Source organism: Lepidochelys olivacea (genome assembly GCF_965140295.1).
Source record: "Lepidochelys olivacea isolate rLepOli2 genome assembly, chromosome: 2".
Classification (NCBI taxonomy): Eukaryota; Metazoa; Chordata; order Testudines; family Cheloniidae; genus Lepidochelys; species Lepidochelys olivacea.
In genome coordinates, this window is record NC_140412.1 from 189161734 (window position 1) to 189183625 (window position 21892).

General features: G+C 39.5%; 1 protein-coding gene across 1 annotated transcript in view; it reads left to right on the forward strand.

Annotated features, from left to right (window-relative positions):
- The window catches only part of ULK4 (unc-51 like kinase 4), a 381762-nt gene that overhangs the window by 284749 nt on the left and 75121 nt on the right, over positions 1 to 21892 (forward strand). The window contains exon 33 of the mRNA XM_084619802.1: positions 18887 to 19053. Within this exon, the coding sequence (XP_084475928.1) occupies positions 18887 to 19053 (167 nt within the window). The remainder of the gene's footprint in view (positions 1 to 18886; positions 19054 to 21892) is intronic.

Below are 21892 nucleotides of genomic sequence, written 5' to 3' on the forward strand. Positions count from 1 at the left end.
CACTTCAAAATTCCAAAGCTGTTTGCCGTTTTGGAATCCATGTGCATGCTCAGACACTGGCCATATGTAGCTCTGGCCTAATTTTCAGCCTGTCTAGATCCATGCATTCAACTTTGAAAATTGGTACTATCTTATCTGTGCCTAAAAGTTCCAGCATGTGCATGTTTGAGATTCTTTAAAAAAATTGAATCTTATTTTCAAAGTAGAAAACGTTGATTTTTGTGGCACTTTTCTATTGCACTGACTTTATATTTATTATATCAACATTGTAATTTATGCAAATTTAATGGGCCAGATTCTTATCTGCACTGAGGGGGGGGTCAAAAGAGAACCAATCACAGCTTCCTGATTCTGGAATAGGTCCTACGCTGACCTCGTGTAGATTAGGGCAGACTCAGGCTGCTCTAATTTGTGCCCGCCAGCCATGGATTGCTGCATTGCCTATGCACTGCAACTCCACCCCGACATAGCCCTCCACGGCTTTTATTGGTCCTCTACACCAGGGGCTGCAGAGGAAAGAACCTGCCAAAAAAAGGCAGTTATGCAGGTTCTATGACTGGTCGGGACTCATAGGGGAATCCCCAGAAGGGGGTATACCGTATCAGAATTTCCCATGGAGTCAAGCCAAAGAATTTGGTCCAGTAATCTTACATGATGGATGCTGTGCTGATGCAATAAACCTGATAGGTATTCAGGGTTGTTGTAATGACTGGTCTGCTGTATTCTGATTGTGTTAGAGAACAAACCTGTTAGCCTCAGCCAGTCATGGACCAGTTTATATATAAATATATTTAAATAAAAAAAACCCTGTACTTTTATGTGTAAGCAGATTTCTTCCTGGCTGAAGTTTAATTGCCAGACTGCTAGACATAATCACCAGGGCTTGGAGAGCCTCCCTCCACACCCACAGTAAGGGTATAAGGCAGCCCTCATGACTTTGCCAGAGAAGATGATTTCCACGTTGGGTGGGTGCCGTCCTCTTCTTTTTCTAAAGAAAAGCTGACTGGCTACAAACAAAGGTAGCTCCCCACAGGGCAGAAAATGGATGGAGATAAGCATGTAGGACACAGTGTGCAATCTAGACTTGCCACACCTTTGATGATTAGAGAAACTAAAGGGTGCTTGAGACCAATCCCCAGGTTTTAACCCTATGGGGATAGGCAAGGAGAGGTGAGTGGTCCCAGTGGACGTTGCTCCCCAAAGATTCTGATGGCACACAGTGCAGGTGCTTTGATCCTGCATGTATGAATATGCAGAGACTCATCTCAAAGGACTCCAGATACTGGTAATTAACCTTCATTTTCATATTAAATTTTATCAATCAATAATGATTAACATTATCGCAAACTGTCTGTTGTCATGGATTCAATTTAGTACAATGTCAGATTCCATTTAGTATAATATTGTGTCCTTTGCCAAATGTTGCAGCTGCAACAATTCTGTAGTTTTAAAATCAAAGTATTCTCACCCTGGAATTGATGATCCTGCCATAGACATGTGAATGGACCAAGAGGAGTAGGAATAAATGTCTCTTCTTAGAGAGGGTGACTTCTCAATAGGGATATGTTTGAAGTTCTTGTACTTATCTTTTACTAAATATAAAATTATGGGAACATTAGTCAACTGTATTTATTTCTGCAATTTAGAAGTGTTTAAAAGCTTTAGAGAGTTGTCTGAAGCCAAGGTTCATTGGTCCTTATCACTCTCAGTCCAGAGACTCTTGAAGGCTCAGCTGAAGCAATTAGTGCTGCTAACTTTGTTTAAATGCTGTTGACTGCTGCACTGAATGTTGACAGTTTGTGACAAATAGTTTAATAGTGCATCCATATTCTGAAACTGTTCGTATTTTTCAGGTTTTGTCCAAAAGGCAGCTTTCAGAGTTTCAATATAGTGTCTCAAGGATTTTGGTAAAAAGGGAAAGGCATGTGTGGATTTTTGAAGCAGATAATCAAGGATTAATTTTATGTGACAGTCTGTTATTAAAATCTCTCTATCTCTCTCTCTCACTCACTCAGAGCATTCTAGTTCTAAATTAACCCCAGGATACAACTTCCTCTATATTATATCACATGGTAATTGTTGCAGGCTTGATGTTTCTGAGCATTAAACAAAAAAAAATTCTGAAAATCTTGTTGACACCAAGAATTTCCTGATCTAAAACAAATGAGCAGGTTTGAGCCTGCTAATGAAGAACTTTTTGTCTTATTTTTGCCATTAATTTGACAACTTCCTCCAGCCTTTGCTTTTGTATAAACATCTACATTTACAGTATATTAATGTGCAGAACACAAACTAAATCTTCCCATATCAGTGTGAGACAAATCTGCCCAAGCAAAACAGCATTGCATAGAGTCTTAATCGAGTTATAGAGGTGATTTTAAAGAAGGGTTCTTCCCAAAGGTTAAGCTGTTATAGGAGACCTGCTCAAGTGTTTTCTTCTCCTGTGTGGGAAGCTAAAAGCAACTGTTCTATTTGAAAAGTTCGTAATCATATCTGATTTCTAGCTCATAAAAATAATAGGAATTTTGTTCCACATTTTTATTGTGTTGGAGGGTATAAAGGGTTTGAGATTAATGTCTGTCAGTATCTGAATGCAAATACAGTATTTTGTGGAATATTTATGTTGCACATCACAGCACCCGCGGCAGCACCTGCAGCACTTTTCTAAAAACTCAGCACGTAGAAATTACTTAGAATACAGGTGTCTGTGACCATCAGGCTGTTTACTGGAGCATTTGCAACTGCTGCCTTTAGAACAGGAATAGGTAATTGAGGAGCTTGTGGAAAATACCAAAGGTGTAAATGTCGCTATATAGTAAATATTTGGATAACCATCTTTTGGAAATCTTTCTTAAATGTGAAAAAATTGAATATTTCTGAAATGCACATGTGTACAAAAAATTCTAACTGAAGAACTACTAAAAAGCCTACTATACTGGATATTATCAACAAAAGTAGTGAATTCTGACAACAAACTTTTATTTTTTTTAATTCAATCTTCCTTTTTTGGAAACTGAAATTTCTAGGATTTGGATAAATGGTATTTATGACATACCAGGGTGCTATCCAGATCAGTAAAGGACTGTGTCACCCCTGTCCTGCAATCTTGGGTGTCTTACAATACCTTGCTGGTAGTAGCTCCCACCTGGTCCACTCACAGACAGACTTTCAGCATGCATCCCACCCCCGAGTGTCTGTGTGTAACTGCAGCCTGGCAGCCACACTTGGGTTACACTTTGGCTCTCACCTGTCTTGGTTATACTGCAGGGTGACCCCAACATACACAGTCCTGGATTTTCCTCCAGAAATGTATGCCCAGCCCTTTCCTAGATAGTCCAAAACTATGAAGTCCTTTATTCCTTTAAAGGAATAATAGAGACCAGCTATCTTAAATGGAGTTACCTAGACAATTTAACTTAAACACAGTGGATTAGATAAAACAATACATGAAGTCTATTGTATACCCCAACAAGCGGCACTAGCTATGTTGGGAGGAGAGCATCTCCTGCCAACATAGTGCTGTCCACACCAGCGCTTTTGTCAGTGAAACTTATGTCAGTCGGGATGTGTTTTTTTTTCACACCCATGACTAACTAAAGTTTTGTCAACAAAAGTGCTAGCATAGACAGAACACAAGAGACAGGGATTTTGGTGGAGGAAGGAGACCTCATGCTGTTTCTTTGCTAAGAAGCAGATCTCTTTCTTCCCCCCCCCATTACTTGCTAAAGAATTGCCATTTGATGGGTGATGGCTTTGTTAACAGCGGGCTGGGGCGTCAGCTTGCCCTTTGTCTTTGAGAAACTGGTTTGGCCCCTCCCCAGATTAATCTGGGAAACACACTTCAGTCATAATTTCAGCTTTCGTTCATACCTTGATGCGTAATGTTGCTAAAAGCATTTTACCATGATATTATTGATCAGCAAGTTTTGAGTTTTCAGATGATACCTCACAAGGCATGTCTTATACAAAGATGATTACAATAGCGTGTAGGGTGTGAATATGGGGGTGCACTCTACCGCAGTATTATTTTAATTTTAGCAAACATGGCAAGATTGTCAGATTGAAGACCTCTGTCAACAGAAATGTGTCAACATATGTAGCAACAGCACAAGTCAGTATCCTATAATGTTCTGTCAAGCCCCTCTTCAGAGGATAACATTATTTAGTCTTCATACTGTGACAAAGTTCCTCCTCTACCTTGGTGGGTCTTGCGCTTATTGGCGGATTTGCTCACCTTCACGGCAGCCCTCAGTTTGGCCATTTTCGTGAACCCACAGTCCAGGTCACAGGAGGACTGACCAGGAGTTGGGAGGTTTGGGGGGAACCCAGGCCTGCCCTCTAATCTGGGTTCCTCCTGAAACAGTTGTGCGACAGCTACAACCCCCTGGGCTACTTCCCCGTGGCCTCCTCCCAACCCCTTCTTTATCCTCACCATAGGACCTTCCTCCTGGTGTCTGATAATGCTTGTACTCCTCCGTCCTCCAACAGTATGCATTCTCACTCTCAGCTCTTAGTGCCTCTTGCACCCAGCTCCTCACACGCGCACCACAAACTGAAGAGAGCTCATTTTTAAACCCAAGTGCCCTGATTAGCCTGCCTTAATTGATTCTAGCAGCTTCTTGGTTGGCTGCAGGTGTTCTAATCAGCCTGTCTGTCTTAATTGTCTCCAGAAGGTTCCTGATTGTTCTGGAACCTTCCCTGTTGGGTGGGTAACTCGAGGGGGTGGAAGACCACGAGTGTCAAGGAAGCCCCCCCCAGCTCTAGGCCACCAGGTAACTCAGGAGGGTGGAAGACCACGAGTGTCGAGGAAGCCCCCCCGCTCTGGGCCCAGGCTAGCCTGAACACTTCTCCCTCCTGAAAGCTGCTGTGTTATACCTTCTGATTGCGTTGTTTTGTTGCATAGTTGTTTTGTTTCCTTTGGTAATTCTGTAAGCGTTACCAATAAATTTTCTTTCTGTTTCCAAAAAAAAAAAAAAAAAAACCTTCCCTGTTACCTTATCCAGGGAAAAGGGACCCTCTTAACCTGGGGCTAATATATCTGCCGTCTATTACTCTCCTGTAGCCATCCGGCCCAATCCTGTCACAATACTTATTTAGTGCTTTGTGCTTTTCTGTGTCTGCCAACAAGGATCCCATTTGTGATCTGGATTAGTCTTCAGCACTGAGAACCTGTCTCTGCACTGGGAGCTAGACTTGAAGCTGATTTTATATAGGCCATTGGACTAAATTAATTCAGTCTTTAGACAGCAGAACTATATTTGAATAGGTGATTTAAACATGAATGGTTGTCTCTTTCCTAGTTCCCAAAGCCATCCAGTTTGAAGGTTTGGATTGTTGTTTTTTTTAAATATCTCCTGGTTTTTACTCTTTGGATGTGATTACCAATGATCTTTTTGTAATATAAACACAATTATATATGACTAATCTTTTTAGGAACATCACTAGTTGTTGGTCAGAGTCAATGAATCTCTTATCATAAGTCTTCAGCAACGAATTCTGAAACATATTGGTAACTTTGAGTGTTACATTTTTTGGCTTAGGGTGCATGTTTGTGTGTATGCCCCTTCATGAATATTCCCTCCAGCCTAGAAAAGGTTGACAACTCCCTATGGGGCCATCAGTTCCACATTCTTTGTCTGATTGGAGTGTTCTCAGGTTCTCTAAGGGCTTGTCTACACTGGCAAGTTTTGTCGATTAAACTAATGTTGACACGAAAAAAAGACAAAATCAAAGTCGCCAAAGCAAGTCTACATTTGCTCCCTCTGTTGACAATCGTGTCCACATTCGGAGCACCATTGTCAACAGCGTGAGCAATGTACTGTGGGTATGTATCCCACAGTGTCTGGCGACACCATTTGTCACTAGGTGTTGTGGGAAGGTGAAATGGAGCGCGGTGCATCCTGGGACATGCAAAATGCCCCGTGATGCACAGCTTTGTGTCCCAGCCCTCCAATGGTTTCAGACTTCCTTTAGTGTCGTTCTGGCTTTATTTTTGTGTCGTTTTTCCAACTGTCAGTCTTTGTAGTGTGCGCCAGCATCTGCAGTGAGAGTGGATGGATCCCGCACTTCTCTCCTATGTGCTGTTAACTGTCTTGAGAACATTGCACATGGCAGCAGAGTTACTCGCAAAGTTACTGACAGAGGATGAATCACAGGCACCCCAGTGTAATAAGAACTGCAGCAATTTATCAGTGCTTTTGGCATTCACCGAGTAGCTGCATACGGTAGACCATCGCTTTTGGGCTAGGGAAACAAGCACTGATTGGTGGGATCACATTGTCATGCAGGTGTGGGATGACCAGTAGTTGTCCCAAAAATACCAATAGACTGTTGAATAATTCTATGTAGACACTTCATTTGCAAGAATACATATGCAAAATGTTTTGTTTAGGCTACATTCATTCTCTTTTGTCAAGCAAAGGGTGAAGATTCATTTTCAAGGCAGCAATCTTGTTACTGAGATTCTCAACAACCCTACACTCTGCCTTCTGAATGCGTTCATCTAAGAAACCCCATATTTTGCTTTTCTCTCAGATCAAATAATCTCTCAGTTTTATGTTTAATCTCTCTGGAATACTATAGTATTAACACTCAAATTATTGTTATAAATGTAAAATATAGTAAAGACAGTGAAATATATTGTAAAAAAAAGTCACTCTATCAGTAACTCCTTTTTGTCACTACACCTGACACAGCACCAACTATCGGTCATTTACACTCTACTGTTCAACACTATGCACTTTGGGATATTTAGATCTGGACCCAAACATTGCAGCTCAAGCCTCTCTCAAGTTTTTAAAGAAGAATGTGTATGCAGGCACACCATTGTTTTTCAAATAAATACATTTTTATGAAAAATAAATTTTAAATCATATCATAAAAGGGGAACAAAAGAGGACCCAGGGAATTATAGACCAGTCAGCATAACTTCAATACCTGGAAAGATAGTGGAATAAATTATTAAACAATCCATTTGTAAGCACCTAGAGCATAAGAGGGTGATAAGAAATAACCAATAGCCAAGAAATTTGTCATAAACAAATCATACCAAAGCAACCTAATTTCCTTTTTTGACAGTGTTACTGGCCTACTGGATAGGATGTGATATATCTTGATGTTAGTAAGGCTTTTTGAAAAAGTCCCACGTGGTAGTCTCATAAGCAAACGAGGGTAATGTGGTCTAAATCAAATTACTCAATGGGTGGGGGCATAATTGGTTGAAAGACCATATTCAGAGTAGTTATCAGTGGGCGGATGTATCTAGTGGGGTCCATCAGAGGTCTGTCCTGAATCTGGAACTACTCAATATTTTCATTAATGACTTGAATAATGCAGTTGAGAGTATTGCTTATAAAATTTGCAGTGACAGCTAATTGGGAGTGATTGCAGGCACTTTGGAGGACAAGATTAGTATTCAAGAAGACCTTGACTAATTGGGGAATTGCTCTGAATTCAACAATATGAAATTCAATAAAGCCTAGTGCACTACTACGAAATGGGAATAACTGGCTAGGTAGTAGTACCATTGAAAAAGGATTTGGGGTTATAGTGGATCATAGGGGTTAATAGGCAGCAGGTTTAAACACAAACAAAAGGAAGTATTTCTTCACACAACACACAGTCAACCTGTGGAACTCTTTGCCAGAGGATGTTGTGAAGGCCAGGACTGTAACAGGGTTCAAAAAAGAACATGATAAATTCATGGAGGATAGGTCCATCAATGACTATTAGCCAGGATGGGCAGGGATTCTGTTTGCCAGAAGTTGGGAATGGGCGACAGGGGATGGATCACTTGATGATTGTCTATTCTGTTCATTCCCTCTGAAGCACCTGGCATTGTTCACTGTCGGAACATAGGATACTGGGCTAGATGGACCTTTGGTCTGACTCAGTATGGCCGCTCTTATGGATCACAAATTGAATATGAGCCTAACAATGCAATACAGCTGCAAAAAAGGCTAATGTCATTCTGGGGTTCATTAACAGGAATGTTGTATTTAAGACACAGGAGGTAATTGTCTTGCTCTACTCAGCACTGGGGAGGCCTCTGCTGGAGTACTGTCTCCAATTCTGTATGTCACTTTAAGAAAGTTGTGGGCAAATTGGAGAGAGTCTATGTGAAAGCAACAGAAATGATAAAAGATTTAGAACATCTGACCTCTGAGGGAAGGTTAAAAAAATGAGATATGTTTAGTCTTGGAAAAGAAGATTGAGGGGGGACTTGGTAACAGTCTTCAAATATGTTAAGAGCCGCTATAAAGAGCATAGTGATCAGTTGTTCTCTAAGTCCACTGAGTATAGGACAAGAAGTAATGGGCTTAATCTTCAGCAAGAGAAATTTAGGTTAGATACTAGAGAAAACTTTCCAACTATAAAGGTAGTTAAGCTCTGGAACAGGCTTCTAAGGGAAGCTGTCAAATCTCCATCATTGGAGGTTTTTAAGAACAGGTTAGATAAACACCTGTCAGGGATGGTCTAGCTTTACTTGATGCTGCCGCAGCACTGAGGGCTGGACTTGATGGCTTTTCTCAAGGTCCCTTCCAACCCTACATGTCTATGATTCTATGACTCTATCATTGCACATTTTACTAGATCAGTTTCTGTATCGAAGGCAAAAAGGTCACTTGTATCTTCTGAAGAGATTTGTCAAGTATGATCATCATGGTCCACATTCATAAAACAGTAGAAGCTAGGCATTCAATCCATTGCAGAGGTCACTTTTTGGGATGAGTAGAATGGAGAACCCTGTGTAAGTCAAAAATCTTATTCTTTAAGAATGACAGTAGGAATTTTGGGTTATCGTTTTCCATCCCTCTAAATCAGATAATGAAATCTGAATTATAATTAGAACAGTTTCCATCCTAATTCTAATTTTGCTAATCTGCAAATTGATGATTCTCACACATGCAAAATCCAGCAGTTTTACCGCATTTTTCTGCTGATTTAATTGGAGAGAGTTGAACTGTGGTCTGATATTACTAAGATTTTACTTAGTAGATATTACTAAGATTCCTAAGATTACTTTTACTAAATACAACAGTACATTTATTAGTGTACTATGAAGTATTATCATAATAATTAAAACTCAGCTTTGCTTGTTAAACATAAATGAACAAAGTACATTTTATGATCCATTCTATTTTATTTTTTTAATTGTGTGCTTGCTTGCTGAACTCTGCAAATTAGCAGAATAAGCAATCTGCAGTGAGAGAATTAATGAGATTCTGCTGAACTCTTTAAACTAGAAACACTGAACTTAAAGAGAGGAAACCATGAAACATTATGTCACTATGTATAAACTGTCATTAAACTTCCACACTCCCAACTGGGGTCTGAGTCAATGCCAGCTAAGGCTCAGTTTACTCAACAGTTTACAGCTGTTCTCTCTAGAACCATCTCCCACAGTTCATGCCAATTTAACTCTAAACTAGAGATGTGATCAACCGACAGAGGTCAGATCCTGGATCCAATATTTCCCAAAGTTCAGTACTGCTTGGATTTAGGCTTTTGATTCACTGTCCACTCTACTTTTAAATAAACTCTTGAAATATACTACAAAAGAAAGAAGTTTCTTCTGATTGTTGATTAGAACTGTATACAGTTTTTTGAATGCAAATATTTAGGTTTCATTTGAAAATTAAGGCTGGAAATATCACAGATGACTGGAGCATTTAATCTATAAATTTTACATAGTTACTAAAATTTTATAGAAAGGCTTCACAATAGACATTTTTAAAATTTAGATATGAAAACACACTTTTTAAATGATTCTTCCTGTGACTAAAATATTCTACTTTTAGAATTTTATTCTCTAAAATCATCCACCCTCTTTTATTGAAACAGTGTCTGATTTTGGACTAATTTGTATGAATCATACAAAGTGTCAGGGAAGAGTTTAGGAAGGAGCTTTATTTTAGGTATCTTTTTAGTAAGATTAGGTGTGTTATATTTTCCTAAGATATTTAAATACATAGAATTTCCAAATTAAAATGCACGTGTCTAATTTATGTGCACTAATCCTGATATTTGACCAAATATACGCGTGTACAAATACCCAGTTTGTGTACACATCAGGTATTCACATGCGTAAGTTAGGAGTGTGAAAATGTTTATGTTCAAATATGCATATTTCTTATTGTTATATTTTGTGTTTAATCTACTTGCCAAAACAACATAAATTAGAGTTTTACTTAATCTACTTGAGGTATCTTATTCAGCTGAAAATTGCCACTACTCTGTGTGGGGAGTAAAGAGAAGTGAAGTTCTTCATCTTCTTGCATCCTCTTCTGTGTGCTCTACAAGGGTCATGTGTGGGGTGAGCAGGCTCTGGGTCTGTTGTATTTATGCCCCCTGAATGGGTGGGTGAGGAGTAGGTTGAACCTTGTCTCCACTTCCCCAATGCACTGGCCAGCAGAAAAGGAATTGTAATCTGCTTCTGGTCCAGGGAAATAGCAGATCACTCCGCTCACAGATCAAGGTTTGAACTAAGAAAGGAACTGCAAATCAGTCAACTCCTTCCCTGGGCCACATGCTGCCCCTTACAAGAGTCAGACATAAAAATCTCAATCTAGTCCAGATTTTACACTGGAGGAATACATGAGGCACCTTTGTGGTTTCTTTTAAAAAACTAATTATCCGTATTGTGCCTGTTCTATAAAATGATTTTATTTATTTATTTATAGAGCTTTATGGGAATTCTAAACGTCAGGTTAGTCTTCTGCAAAAGATGTAATTTTAAAATCATCTTTAACTACAAAACAATTCCAAAGAGAATGAAAATGGCATATTAGACTCAGTCATGGACCATTCCAGGAAAGCACTGCTTGTCAGAGGACCCAATAACATTTTTAGAGTCTGGTGCATAAGGAAGCACCAGAAGGTAGAAAACTGGGAAGTCCAGCTCCCCAGTGGTATCTAGCAATGGTGCCTAGCCCTGACAGCTTGTAAGTTAGCAGGTCTTAAAATGACATAGTATTTCTGACTAGTACCTTGCTTTTCCCCCCATTTCAATTTCTGTATGAATTTAGAGGCAGCTGTCTCAAGAACTGCTCCTGGAGCTAGAAACTAGTGCTGTAGTTATTACCAATCTAAATGTTGGGACCTAGCTTTCTGATGGGATAAAGCATTAAGGTTGCTTTTCAAAAGCTCTAAACGATTACCTAACTCTGCTTTCATTGGAGTCAATGGTAAAATTCTTTTTGACTTCAATGAAAGCAGAGTTGGGCCAACACACAGTGCTTTTGAAAATCCCACCCATTATCGCTAACTCTGCAAACTCATAAAATATCATTTGTAAAATCATGGTGGAATTGAAGTGAGGAGTTTATCAGGACTGTAATAAGAATATGATATTAGCACCTAGGAACTCCAGACATGGACCAGTCCCCCATTCTGCTAAGTGCTGTAAGAACACAGAATAAAAGACTACTAAAGAGTTTACAATCTAAGTATAAGACAAGAGACAGACAGACTGATGGGAGAGTATAAGGAAACAATGAGGCCTTAATAATTTAATTGTTGTCAAGATTTTTGTAGACATCATGGCAAAAGAGAGTTTTAGGAAAGGATTTGAAGGAGGTTATCTCGTGACTCACAGGACTTAGAAACATTTTAACTCGCCAGTGCAAATTTCTTCAGAACCAGAAAATGTTTCTAACAAATAGTCCTAGACCTGTGATGGAATAGAAGAAAATTTGATCCTTGTTCCCACATCTCATCTATATTACATATAAATATATTGTGGGTTGGGTTAAACTTTGTTGTTCTGGATTGAGCATAATAGTCACTTTTCATTCAACATAAATGTAAAGTGGTTGAAATAGTAGAAGTAGCATGCAAAACACAGACACATGGAAAAACTTGGGAACAAGCCCAAGAGGTTTCAAATGCAAGGAGCAGACTTTGGTTGGTGGTGGAACTCTTTCTGTCTGTGTGTGTATGAGAGAAAGGGTGAGGTGGGGGGGTGGGGGGGAGAAGCAGCCAGAAAGCCAAGCAGATAGTAACAGAAATGCTGGTAATGCACCCCTGATAGAAAGAGAGAAGTTTTCATCACACAGAATACTGACTGAAAACGCAGGCTTGGAACAGCGAAGGGTTAGGGTTGTTATGGGTAGGGAACTTGCAGCTTGGGTTAGGGTTCCTATGGGTAGGGCTCCCCACCCTAGGGTTAGAGTTCCTCTGGGTGGGGCTCTTGGATCTAGGGTTAGCTTTCTTATGGGTGGGACACTTGGAACTAGGGTTAGGGTTCCTGTGGGTGGGGTTCCCCACCCTAATGGTAGGGGTCCTTTGGGTAGGGCATTTGGAGCTGGAATTAGGGTTCCTATGGGTGGGGCACTTGAAGCTAGGGTTAGGGTTCCTGGGTTAGGATTCCTATGAGTATGGCTCTCTGCCTTAGCGTTAGGGTTCCTATGGGTAGGGCACTTGGAACTAGGGTTAGGGTTCCTGTGGGTAGAGCTCCCTGCACTTGGGTTAGGGTTCCTATGTGTATGGCTTCCCGCCTTAGTATTAAGGCTCCTATGGGTAGGGCACTTGGAGCTAGGGTTAGGGTTCCTATGGGTAGAGCTCCCCACCCTAGGGTTAGGGTTCCATTGGTAGGGCTTTTCTCCCTAGGGTTAGAGTTAATATGGGTGGGCTCCCCGCCCTAGGGTTAGGATTCCTATGAGTAGGGCTTCCTGTCTTTGGGTTAGGGTTCCTATGGGTATGACTCCCCTCCCTAGGAATAAGGGTCAAATGGGTTTGGCTCTCTGCCCTAGGGTTAGGGTACCTGCTTGATTCATGGCATGTGCAGGGAAGCAGGACTGTGTGTATAATTTTTATAAATTTAATAAATTGCATCTGAAATATCTTGCTTCATCATTAGTTTCTCCTCCTGGTGGAAACAACCCACAGAGCCTCAAACTTTGGCTATCCACTCTGGTCAAACAGGGGTAACAGTATAATAATATGTGGATATGTCATAGGATAATTTGATAATTGATCATTTCTAAACAGAGATTTTTAATATAATGTGGTAATGGGTATCTACTGTAGTTTGAAAGAAATGCTATGATACTGTGTTTTATAGAATGTTATATTTCAAATAGTCTTTTTTTAAAACCACTTTGTGACCTTATCAAAATTCTTCTGTCCTCAGTCTATTTTTTAAGCTCTAATTGTAATGGAACGTTTTTCATATTGGCATGTATGTCTGATTTCTGTTTTGTATTCCTTATCTTTAAATGAAGTCACAGTTTGTGGCCGATGTTTTGCCCAATGCTCAGCACGCTTTCAGAAAATTATATAATTACATTGAATTATCTTTTTTTATTTTGTTGATTGTTTTTCATTCACTGTTTTAATGCTCTCAGTGCAGAATTGTTGTTATTTACCTAGGGGGATTGTTTGCCAAAATCTCTTGACTGCCCATGCCATATCTGCATTAGAAAGAGTCTTTCACAGCATTAACTTTTAAGGCAGCCACTCAGAGATTATGTGCAAACCATCAAAAAAATAAGAGTGACTCATTCAGCTTGATGTGGTCCGTGGGTTTAGTGATTACCTACAGGCAGAAACAGGGTATACTCGAACATCTCCCCACATGAAAGTTTGCAGACCTCGCTTTGATAGGGACCAACTTTTATTGGATCGTTTTATTAGGTTTGTTATAATTTAGCCTATAATTTAGTGAAAAAAGGGCACAGAGAGACCACAAGTTTTGTATTGTGTAGATGTGCAGTTATGCCTGTTCATTTTCTTCATGGCTGATAGTGGGGACATCACCTGAATATGTCTCTGCACAGTATCATTTTTGTATGTCGTATTCAGAACACTAGCAGAAACAAAGAGGAAATTAAATGCACAAGATTAGACTTAAATAATGCTGAGAGTCTGGCTTAAGCAGACAAAAGATGGGAAATTCAAAGTTTAGCCTGATACTTGGTCCTTAACGCAAATCATTGTGTAAAAATAATAATTAAAAAGACACAATGGCATGAGTTACAGCTGGAGTGTGTGCCTTAACAATCCCAACCCTTAACAATATTTTAAAGTAGAATTTTGTATTTAATTACCTTAGGGAAGCCAGGAAGGAGGAGAATAGGAGAAAAAAGAACTCTGTTGTGGATCAGTAAATTAAAGGGACAGTTTTCAAAGGCAGAAGTGTCAGGAACCCCGTAAGGGTTTGTGTTTTTGTTTTGTTTTTTTTTACTTGAGAGCTTACTGATTTAATTGTCCCCCATTGTGTATAGTATTTATTTTAATGTTGTACTTAAGCTTTTGAAAGTATTATTTTCAAAAGGATTATTTATAAAATCAGCTCTATATTTTGGTATGTGTAGTGTTTTTCAGATAATTATATTTGTGGTCTACAGTATTGCCAACCACAGCCTTTCAAAGTCATGAGAGAGTGGCTTAAAAAATAAGGATGTAGATACAGATATATATGGGTTCATTATTTGGCTTCAGAGTTTTGAGCCTTTAGGGTATGCTTGGTCATGTTTAGAAGCTCTGCTTTAGAATTGTAAGGACTAGCAACATTTAAAAAAAAAAAAAATAGAAAGCTGAGAGTTTCATGTGATCCCACGACTCCAGGAACTGGGGCTTTAAGAAAAACACCAAATATTGCAAACTCACAATAAAATCATGAGAGTTGGCAACATTGGGTCTATTCCCCGAATTTATATATTTTGTTACCCAAATGCATTTTTCAATGGCTCTATACAGTTATGTTTAGAGCATGTCTAGGAAAAAGCACTTTTTTTCCATAGACAGTAACTCTTGACCCTTGCACTCCATCCCATCGCTCACACCCCCACATCCTGTGAATAAGACCATGTCTATACCACAAAGTTCAGTTGATGCAAGTACACACTTGGGTGCTTTCGTCTTCACTGTTCATACTCACCACAGGTAGGCATCCTAGAGGGCCCTGCACTGGTGTCCAGCTCAATATCTTGTGGGACATTTTTGCAGTGCTTTCTGGGATACCAGTGATTCACCCAGGGGTTTCTGGGAGCTAAAGGTCAAATTTCCACCATGCCACTTTCTCCATCCCATAATTTTCATGCCGTTTTTTAAAACTCCCACAGTCATTTTTAGCCACTTTTTCATTCTCTGCCATCGCTCTAGCAGAAACATGGACCCTGCACAGCTCAATGCAGTTCTTGTGAGCGTTGTTCTTCTTAGTGCATGTGTACCATGCCTCAGGTGGCATGTGACCAGGATTTATCACCGAATTTGGTCCACTGGTTGGATCATTAGCTTCCCCAGGCAGGATAGTGTCAGGGAGTGTGATGTGAACTCTGATCCATGCCCCCCTCATGAGCGTTGCTAACACAGGATGCACAATTCTCATTTATTTACAGAACTTGAAATAGTACTACTACAACAGGGAATGCAACTAGGAAGGTGTGGAGATGTTCAAACACAGTAACTGGCTGCTGATGGACACAGCAAAAAAAAAAAAAATCCAGGTTCTTGCTGGCATTCATGGAGCAGCTCCACACATTGAATTGCCACTTCTGGACCCAAGAAACGCACACTGATGAGTAGGATCACACAGTAATGCAGGTTTGAAATGATGAGCAGTAGCTGTACAATTTTTGGATGCAAAAGGATACATTAATGGATGAACCCAGACCTTCAACACAAAGGCATCAAAATGAAAGCTGCATTGACAGGAGATTTTACACTATGCCAGATTGCTTTCAGTCAATGGGGAGTCTGTTTGGAGTTGGAAAATCCACAGTGGGAGCTGTTGTCATCCTACTGTGTAAGGTCATTAAGCATCTTTTGCTACAAAGGAATGTGGCTTTCAGTAATGTGCAGGAAACAGTGAATGGATTTGCACCAGTGGGGTTCCTGAACAGTGGTGGGGAAATTGATGACATGCTTATCCCTATTCTGGCACCAGCCCACCTTGCCACACAGTACATCAACTGAAAGGGATACTTTTCCATAGTTATGCAAGCACTAGTAGATCACTGGAGTCGCTTTACTGGTAGCAAGGTGGGCTGGTCAGGAAAGGTACGTGACACTCACATGTTTAAGAACACAGGACTTTTCAGAAAGCTGCAAGCAGGGACATTCTTCCCCAACCAGCATGTTACTACCAACGATGTGGGAATGCCAGTTGTGATTCTAAGGGACCCATCCTAGCCGTTGCTTCTCTGCTCGTGAAGTCAAACGCTTGCTATCTCAGTGGCACCAAGGAAAGATTTAGCTGCCAACTAGGCAGGTGCAGAATGACTGTTGAATGTTCTTTTGATAGACTGAAAGGTAATTGTTTACACTGTTGTAGCTGCATGTTGTGTCCGTGAGGCAAAGAGGGAAAAGCTACCACTAGGGTGGAGGGGCAAGATGGACTGGCTGTCTGCAGAATTTGAACAGCCAAACACGAGCTATTGGAAAAAATAATTGTGAAGCTATAAGGCTGAGGGAGGCCTTAAAATACCATTTTAATAGTCAGCCACGGTAGTGTATATTATATGGACATTTCAAAACCTCTCACCAACAATGTTGGCCTGCAAATTGACATTTCAAGGTATCTATCTTGGTTACTTATGTGGCCCCATTACTGTAGTGTCTGTGAACATCCTCACCTTTTAGTGCATTTGTCATTACATCACCCCTGGGAGGTACAAATAGAGAATTGGGGGATGGAGAATAACGGCCAGATTGTCAAAGGTCTTTAGAACACAGAACTAAATCTAGGTCTCCTAAATCCCAGGCTAACTCCCTAAATGCTGGACTAGGGCCTATAGCATCCTTTGCGTGAATGGTTTGACCCTTCTGGATTTCTGTTTTGTGTGAACCCAATACCAGTGTCTCATTATGCCCACTCCACATCCCTTCCACGTTGCAGGACAGAGAGCCACTTCATTGGCCTCTTCCACAGCCGTTTAGGGTGCCTACTCATTTCCATTAGTTCTACACTAGTGCATCAAAAATGCTGCTCTTTCTTTCTTTCTTTCTTTCTTTCTTTCTTTCTTTCTTTCTTTCTTTCTTTCTTTCTTTCTTTCTTTCTTTCTTTCCATTGATCCATCCAATAGTGCAGTGCATCACCATAGTAACTGAGTGCTTTTCATGTAAAATTAATAGCAATAGCGAAGGCCTTAGTGGACGTTGTGGAATCCCTGTAATTTTTTACTGTTTGTGGGTAAAACTCTGGTGTAGGGCTGTTGTTTGTTTGTTTTTAATTGTATTAATTTATTGTTTGTTGTAGTTTTTTGCAGTCAGTTTGTTTCAGAAGTTGATTGGTTAGTTGATCATGTTGTGTGTTTTTGTTGAGCTTTTATGGGTGCAACAAAATATGCTTACTTCCAAAGTATACAAAAACTTGACTGAGGAGATGTGATGTGGCCTATTTTAAAACTTTATTATAGTCATCAGTTTTCTTCTCTTTCTCTCTCAATTTTTAATATACCTAAAATGATTATGCTACTTTATAAATTCAGGTTTTTTTCTTTTCGTATGAAAGCTGTTTTAGTCATCAGCCAAATTCAGAAATCAAGGATATTTTTCTGCTTTCATAAAAAAGAATTTGGTTTCATATAATTCCTGTCATATTCAAGATAGCATCCCAAACCATTTCACTAAATAAAGAGAGAGATGTCCTTTCTGTTATGGTCACCTGCCCTGTGCAGTGCAGTGACCAAATACAATAGCTATTATGCATTCAACAATAGCTCACAAAGCCATGAGTATATAAACTTCTTCTATTAAGAGAGGAAATATTAAGAAATATTCTCTGAAGAGAGGACACAGAGATTGTCCTCTATTCTCTTTCAATGATGCTATAAAATGTTTAACTCTATCCTGGACAGCCACCAGAAAATTGGAAAAAGGACCTCAGATTAGCACCTCATATGAAGAGTCACACCTCTAACAGTACAGTATCTCCATACTAATTTACTGCAGCATTAGCACATGAACCCAAGTTTCAACCTGGATGAAATTCCATTACCACCTTAAAGATGACCCTGTTGGTAAACATAATTGTGTTCATCAGCTAGGAATAACATATCTTTCTTTATGAAACTTTAATTTAAAAGAAATTACTTTGAAAGTTGATAGATAATTAATTCAGTCACTTTTTATTTGAACGTGGCTAGGATTCTGAATTGATTTGTTTATTTTAAATTGATTAGTATGGGTGTTTGTTTTTCCTGACACATACATTGATTTATGGTTTATATGAGCCAGGTGAAGTGGTATTTTGACTAGCAACATGAAATTCCAGAGGTGCAGAAAGAAAATGTCAAAGCAAAAAAGGCATTTTCAATGAGAGTCTTATTAGTGTTAGTCAAGCAAATATTGGCAGTTTTCCAGAGTAATATTCAGTGTTTCTCTTGATTATAAAAGTACAATGCTATACCAAATATATTTCACATTAAGCCTGGTATTGTTCCCTTTTACAAATCACAGCATTTTGGGGAGGAAATGGGATTAACAGTTTGCCGGGCTTTGGGTTCCATTCTCAACTCTGCTAGTAATTCACTGTCTGACCTTAGGTAAGTCACTTAATTCTCTTAACCACTAGGAAGGGCTCTGTAAACAATAGCTGTCCATAGACTATATATTCCAGCATATTATGCATTGCTTTAAAGTAACTACTAATTGTTTATTCAGTGGATACTATATGACTTTCAAAGCATTTATAATGGTTGATTTTAACAGTTTAGGCACCAGTCTTGCAAGCTGCTCCACACAGACAGAGCTCAATTAAAATATTATATTTTAAAATATTAATTATAAAAGTGGAGGGAGAAAAGAAGAGCATTTGATAAATATTCAGCATATGAAATTCTTACTTTCCGGTGAGCTATTATTCTTTATATACAGATACCTTCCAAACTGATATTCTTTTCTGATACCATGTGTTATTTATTTTGTTTTTCTGTCTGCTTAGGACTGGTCCATCACATCTGTAATCTCTTAATAGAAACTTCAGCTCTGTATTTAGAAGTGGATGATAAAAGCAACATCAAGACAGCTAATGGACTGTTGCTGTCCTTGCTTGACATTTTGCGTTGCATGCTGATATATACAGCAAACATCATCCGCCTAACTTTACAGGTATGGAATCTATTTTTGGGTAGAGTAAGGCCATTGTAAAAAATTTTAGCCTCTTTCCTATTATCCTCTATACTGAATTCCCCACTAAAAAAATCAATAAAATTAGTTGCTGTATTTTTTAGACATTTTGGTCCCGGGATATGAGAGTCACAAGGTAATATTTTTTATTGGACTTTTGATAGTACCTTTTGTCGTACAAAAGCAGGGGATTTCATGTAAATCAGAAAAAAAATCCTTTTCTCATGTTAATGGCCAGAGCAAAGGGGAGGGAGAGAGGGGAAATATGTAAAGTATATAGTGTTTCTTTGGTGTATTTTTCCTAAGGGATCAAATATTTTTGAAAGTGTTGTTAAAGAATAAGTGTTCCTTGACTGAGCACAATTTGAATAGTCAGTATTCATAGATTCATAGATATTAAGGTCAGAAGGGACCATTATCATCATCTAGTTTGACCTCCTGCACAATGCAGGCCACAGAATCTCACCTTCCCACTCCTGCGATAAACCTCTCACCTATGTCTGAGCTATTGAAGTCCTCAAATCATGGTTTAAAGACTTCAAGGAGCAGAGAATCCTCCAGCAAGTGACCTGTGCCCCATGCTACAGAGGAAGTGAAAAACCTCCAGGGCCTCTTCCAATCTGCCCTGGAGAAAAATTCCTTCCCGACCCCAAATATGGCGATCAGCTGAACCCTGAGCATATGGGCAAGATTCACCAGCCAGATACCGAGGAAAGAATTCTCTGTAGTAACTCAGAGCCCACCCCATCTAATATCCCATTGGGCCTATTTACCATGAATAGTTAAAGATCAATTAATTGCCAAAATCATGTTATCCCATCATACCATTTCCTCCATAAACTTATTGAGTTTAATCTTAAAACCAGCTAGGTCTTTTGCCCCCACTGCTTCCCTTGGAAGGCTATTCCAAAAGTTCATTCATCTGATGGTTAGAAACCTTCATCTAATTTCAAGTTTAAACTTCCCGATGGCCAGTTTATATCCATTTGTTCTTGTGTTCACGTTGGTACTGAGCTTAAATAATTCCTCTCCCTCTCTGGTATTTATCCCTCTGATATAGTTATAGAGAGCAATCATATCTCCCCTCAAACTTCTTTTGGTTAGGCTAAACAAGCCAAGCTCCTTGAGTCTCCTTTCATAAGACAGGTTTTCCATTCCTCGGATCATCCTAGTAGCCCGTCTCTGTACCTGTTCCAGTTTGAATTCATCCTTCTTAAACATGGGAGACCAGAACTGTAAACAGTATTCCAGGTGAGGTCTCACCAGTGCCTTGTATAACGGTACTAAAACCTCCTTATCTCTACTGGAAATACCTCGCCTAATGCATCCCAAGACCACATTAGCTTTTTTCATGGCCACATCACATTGGCGGCTCATAGTCATCCTATGATTAACCAATACTCCAAGGTCCTTCTCCTCCTCCATTACTTCTAATTGATGCATCCCCAGCTTATAACTAAATTTCTTGCTATTAATCCCTAAATGCGTGACCTTACACTTCTCACTATTAAATTTCATCCTATTACTATCACTCCAGTTTACAAGGTCATCCAGATCTTCCTGTATGATATCCCGGTCTCTCTCTAAATTGGCAATACCTCCCAGCTTTGTATCATCCGCAAACTTTATTAGCACACTCCCACGTTTTGTGCCGAGGTCAGTAATAAAAAGATTAAATAAGATTGGTCCCAAAACTGATCCCTGAGGAACTCCACTGGTAACCTCCCTCCAGCCTGACAGTTCACCTTTCAGTATGACCCACTGTAGTCTCCCTGTTAACCAATTCCTTATCCACCTTTCAATTTTCATATTGATCCCCATCTTTTCCAATTTAACTAATAATTCCCCATGTGGCACAGTATCATACACCTTACTGAAATCTAGGTAAATTAGATCCACTGCGTTTCCTTTGTCTAAAAAATCTGTTACTTTCTCAAAGAAGGAGATCAGGTTGGTTTGGCACGATCTACCTTTTGTAAAACCATGTTGTATTTTGTCCCATTTACCATTGACCTCAATATCCTTAATTACTTTCTCCTTCAAAATTTTTTCCAAGTCCTTGCATACCACAGATGTCAAACTAACAGGCCTGTAGTTACCCGGATCACTTTTTTTTCCTTTCTTAAAAATAGGAACTATGTTAGCAATTCTCCAATCACATGGTACAACTCCTGAGTTTATAGATTCGTTAAAAATTCTTGCTAATGGGCTTGCAATTTCACGTGCCAATTCCTTTAATATTCTTGGATGAAAATTATCTGGGCCCTGCCGATTTAGTCTCATTAAGCTGTTTGAGTTTCATTTCTACCTCAGATATGATAATATCTACCTCCATATCCTCATTCCCATTTGTTATGCTACCATTATCCCTAAGATCCTCATTAGCCTTATTAAAAACTGAGGCAAAGTATTTGTTTAGATATTGGGCCATGCCTAGATTATCCTTGACCTCCACTCCATCCTCAGTGTTTAGCGGTCCCATTTCTTCTTTCTTTGTTTTCTTCTTATTTATATGGCTATAGAACCTTTTACTGTTGGTTTTAATTCCCTTTGCAAGGTCCAACTCTACTTGACTTTTAGCCTGTCTCACTTTATCCCTACATGTTCTGACCTCAATAAGGTAGCTTTCCTTGCTGATCCCTCCCATCTTCCACTCCCTGTATGCTTTCTGCTTTTTCTTAATCACCTCTCTGAGACACTTGCTCATCCAGCTTGGTCTACAACTCCCGCCTATGAATTTTTTCCCCTTTCTTGGCATGCAGGCTTCCGATAGCTTCTGCAGCTTTGACTTAAAGTAATCCCAGGCCTCCTCTGCCTTTAG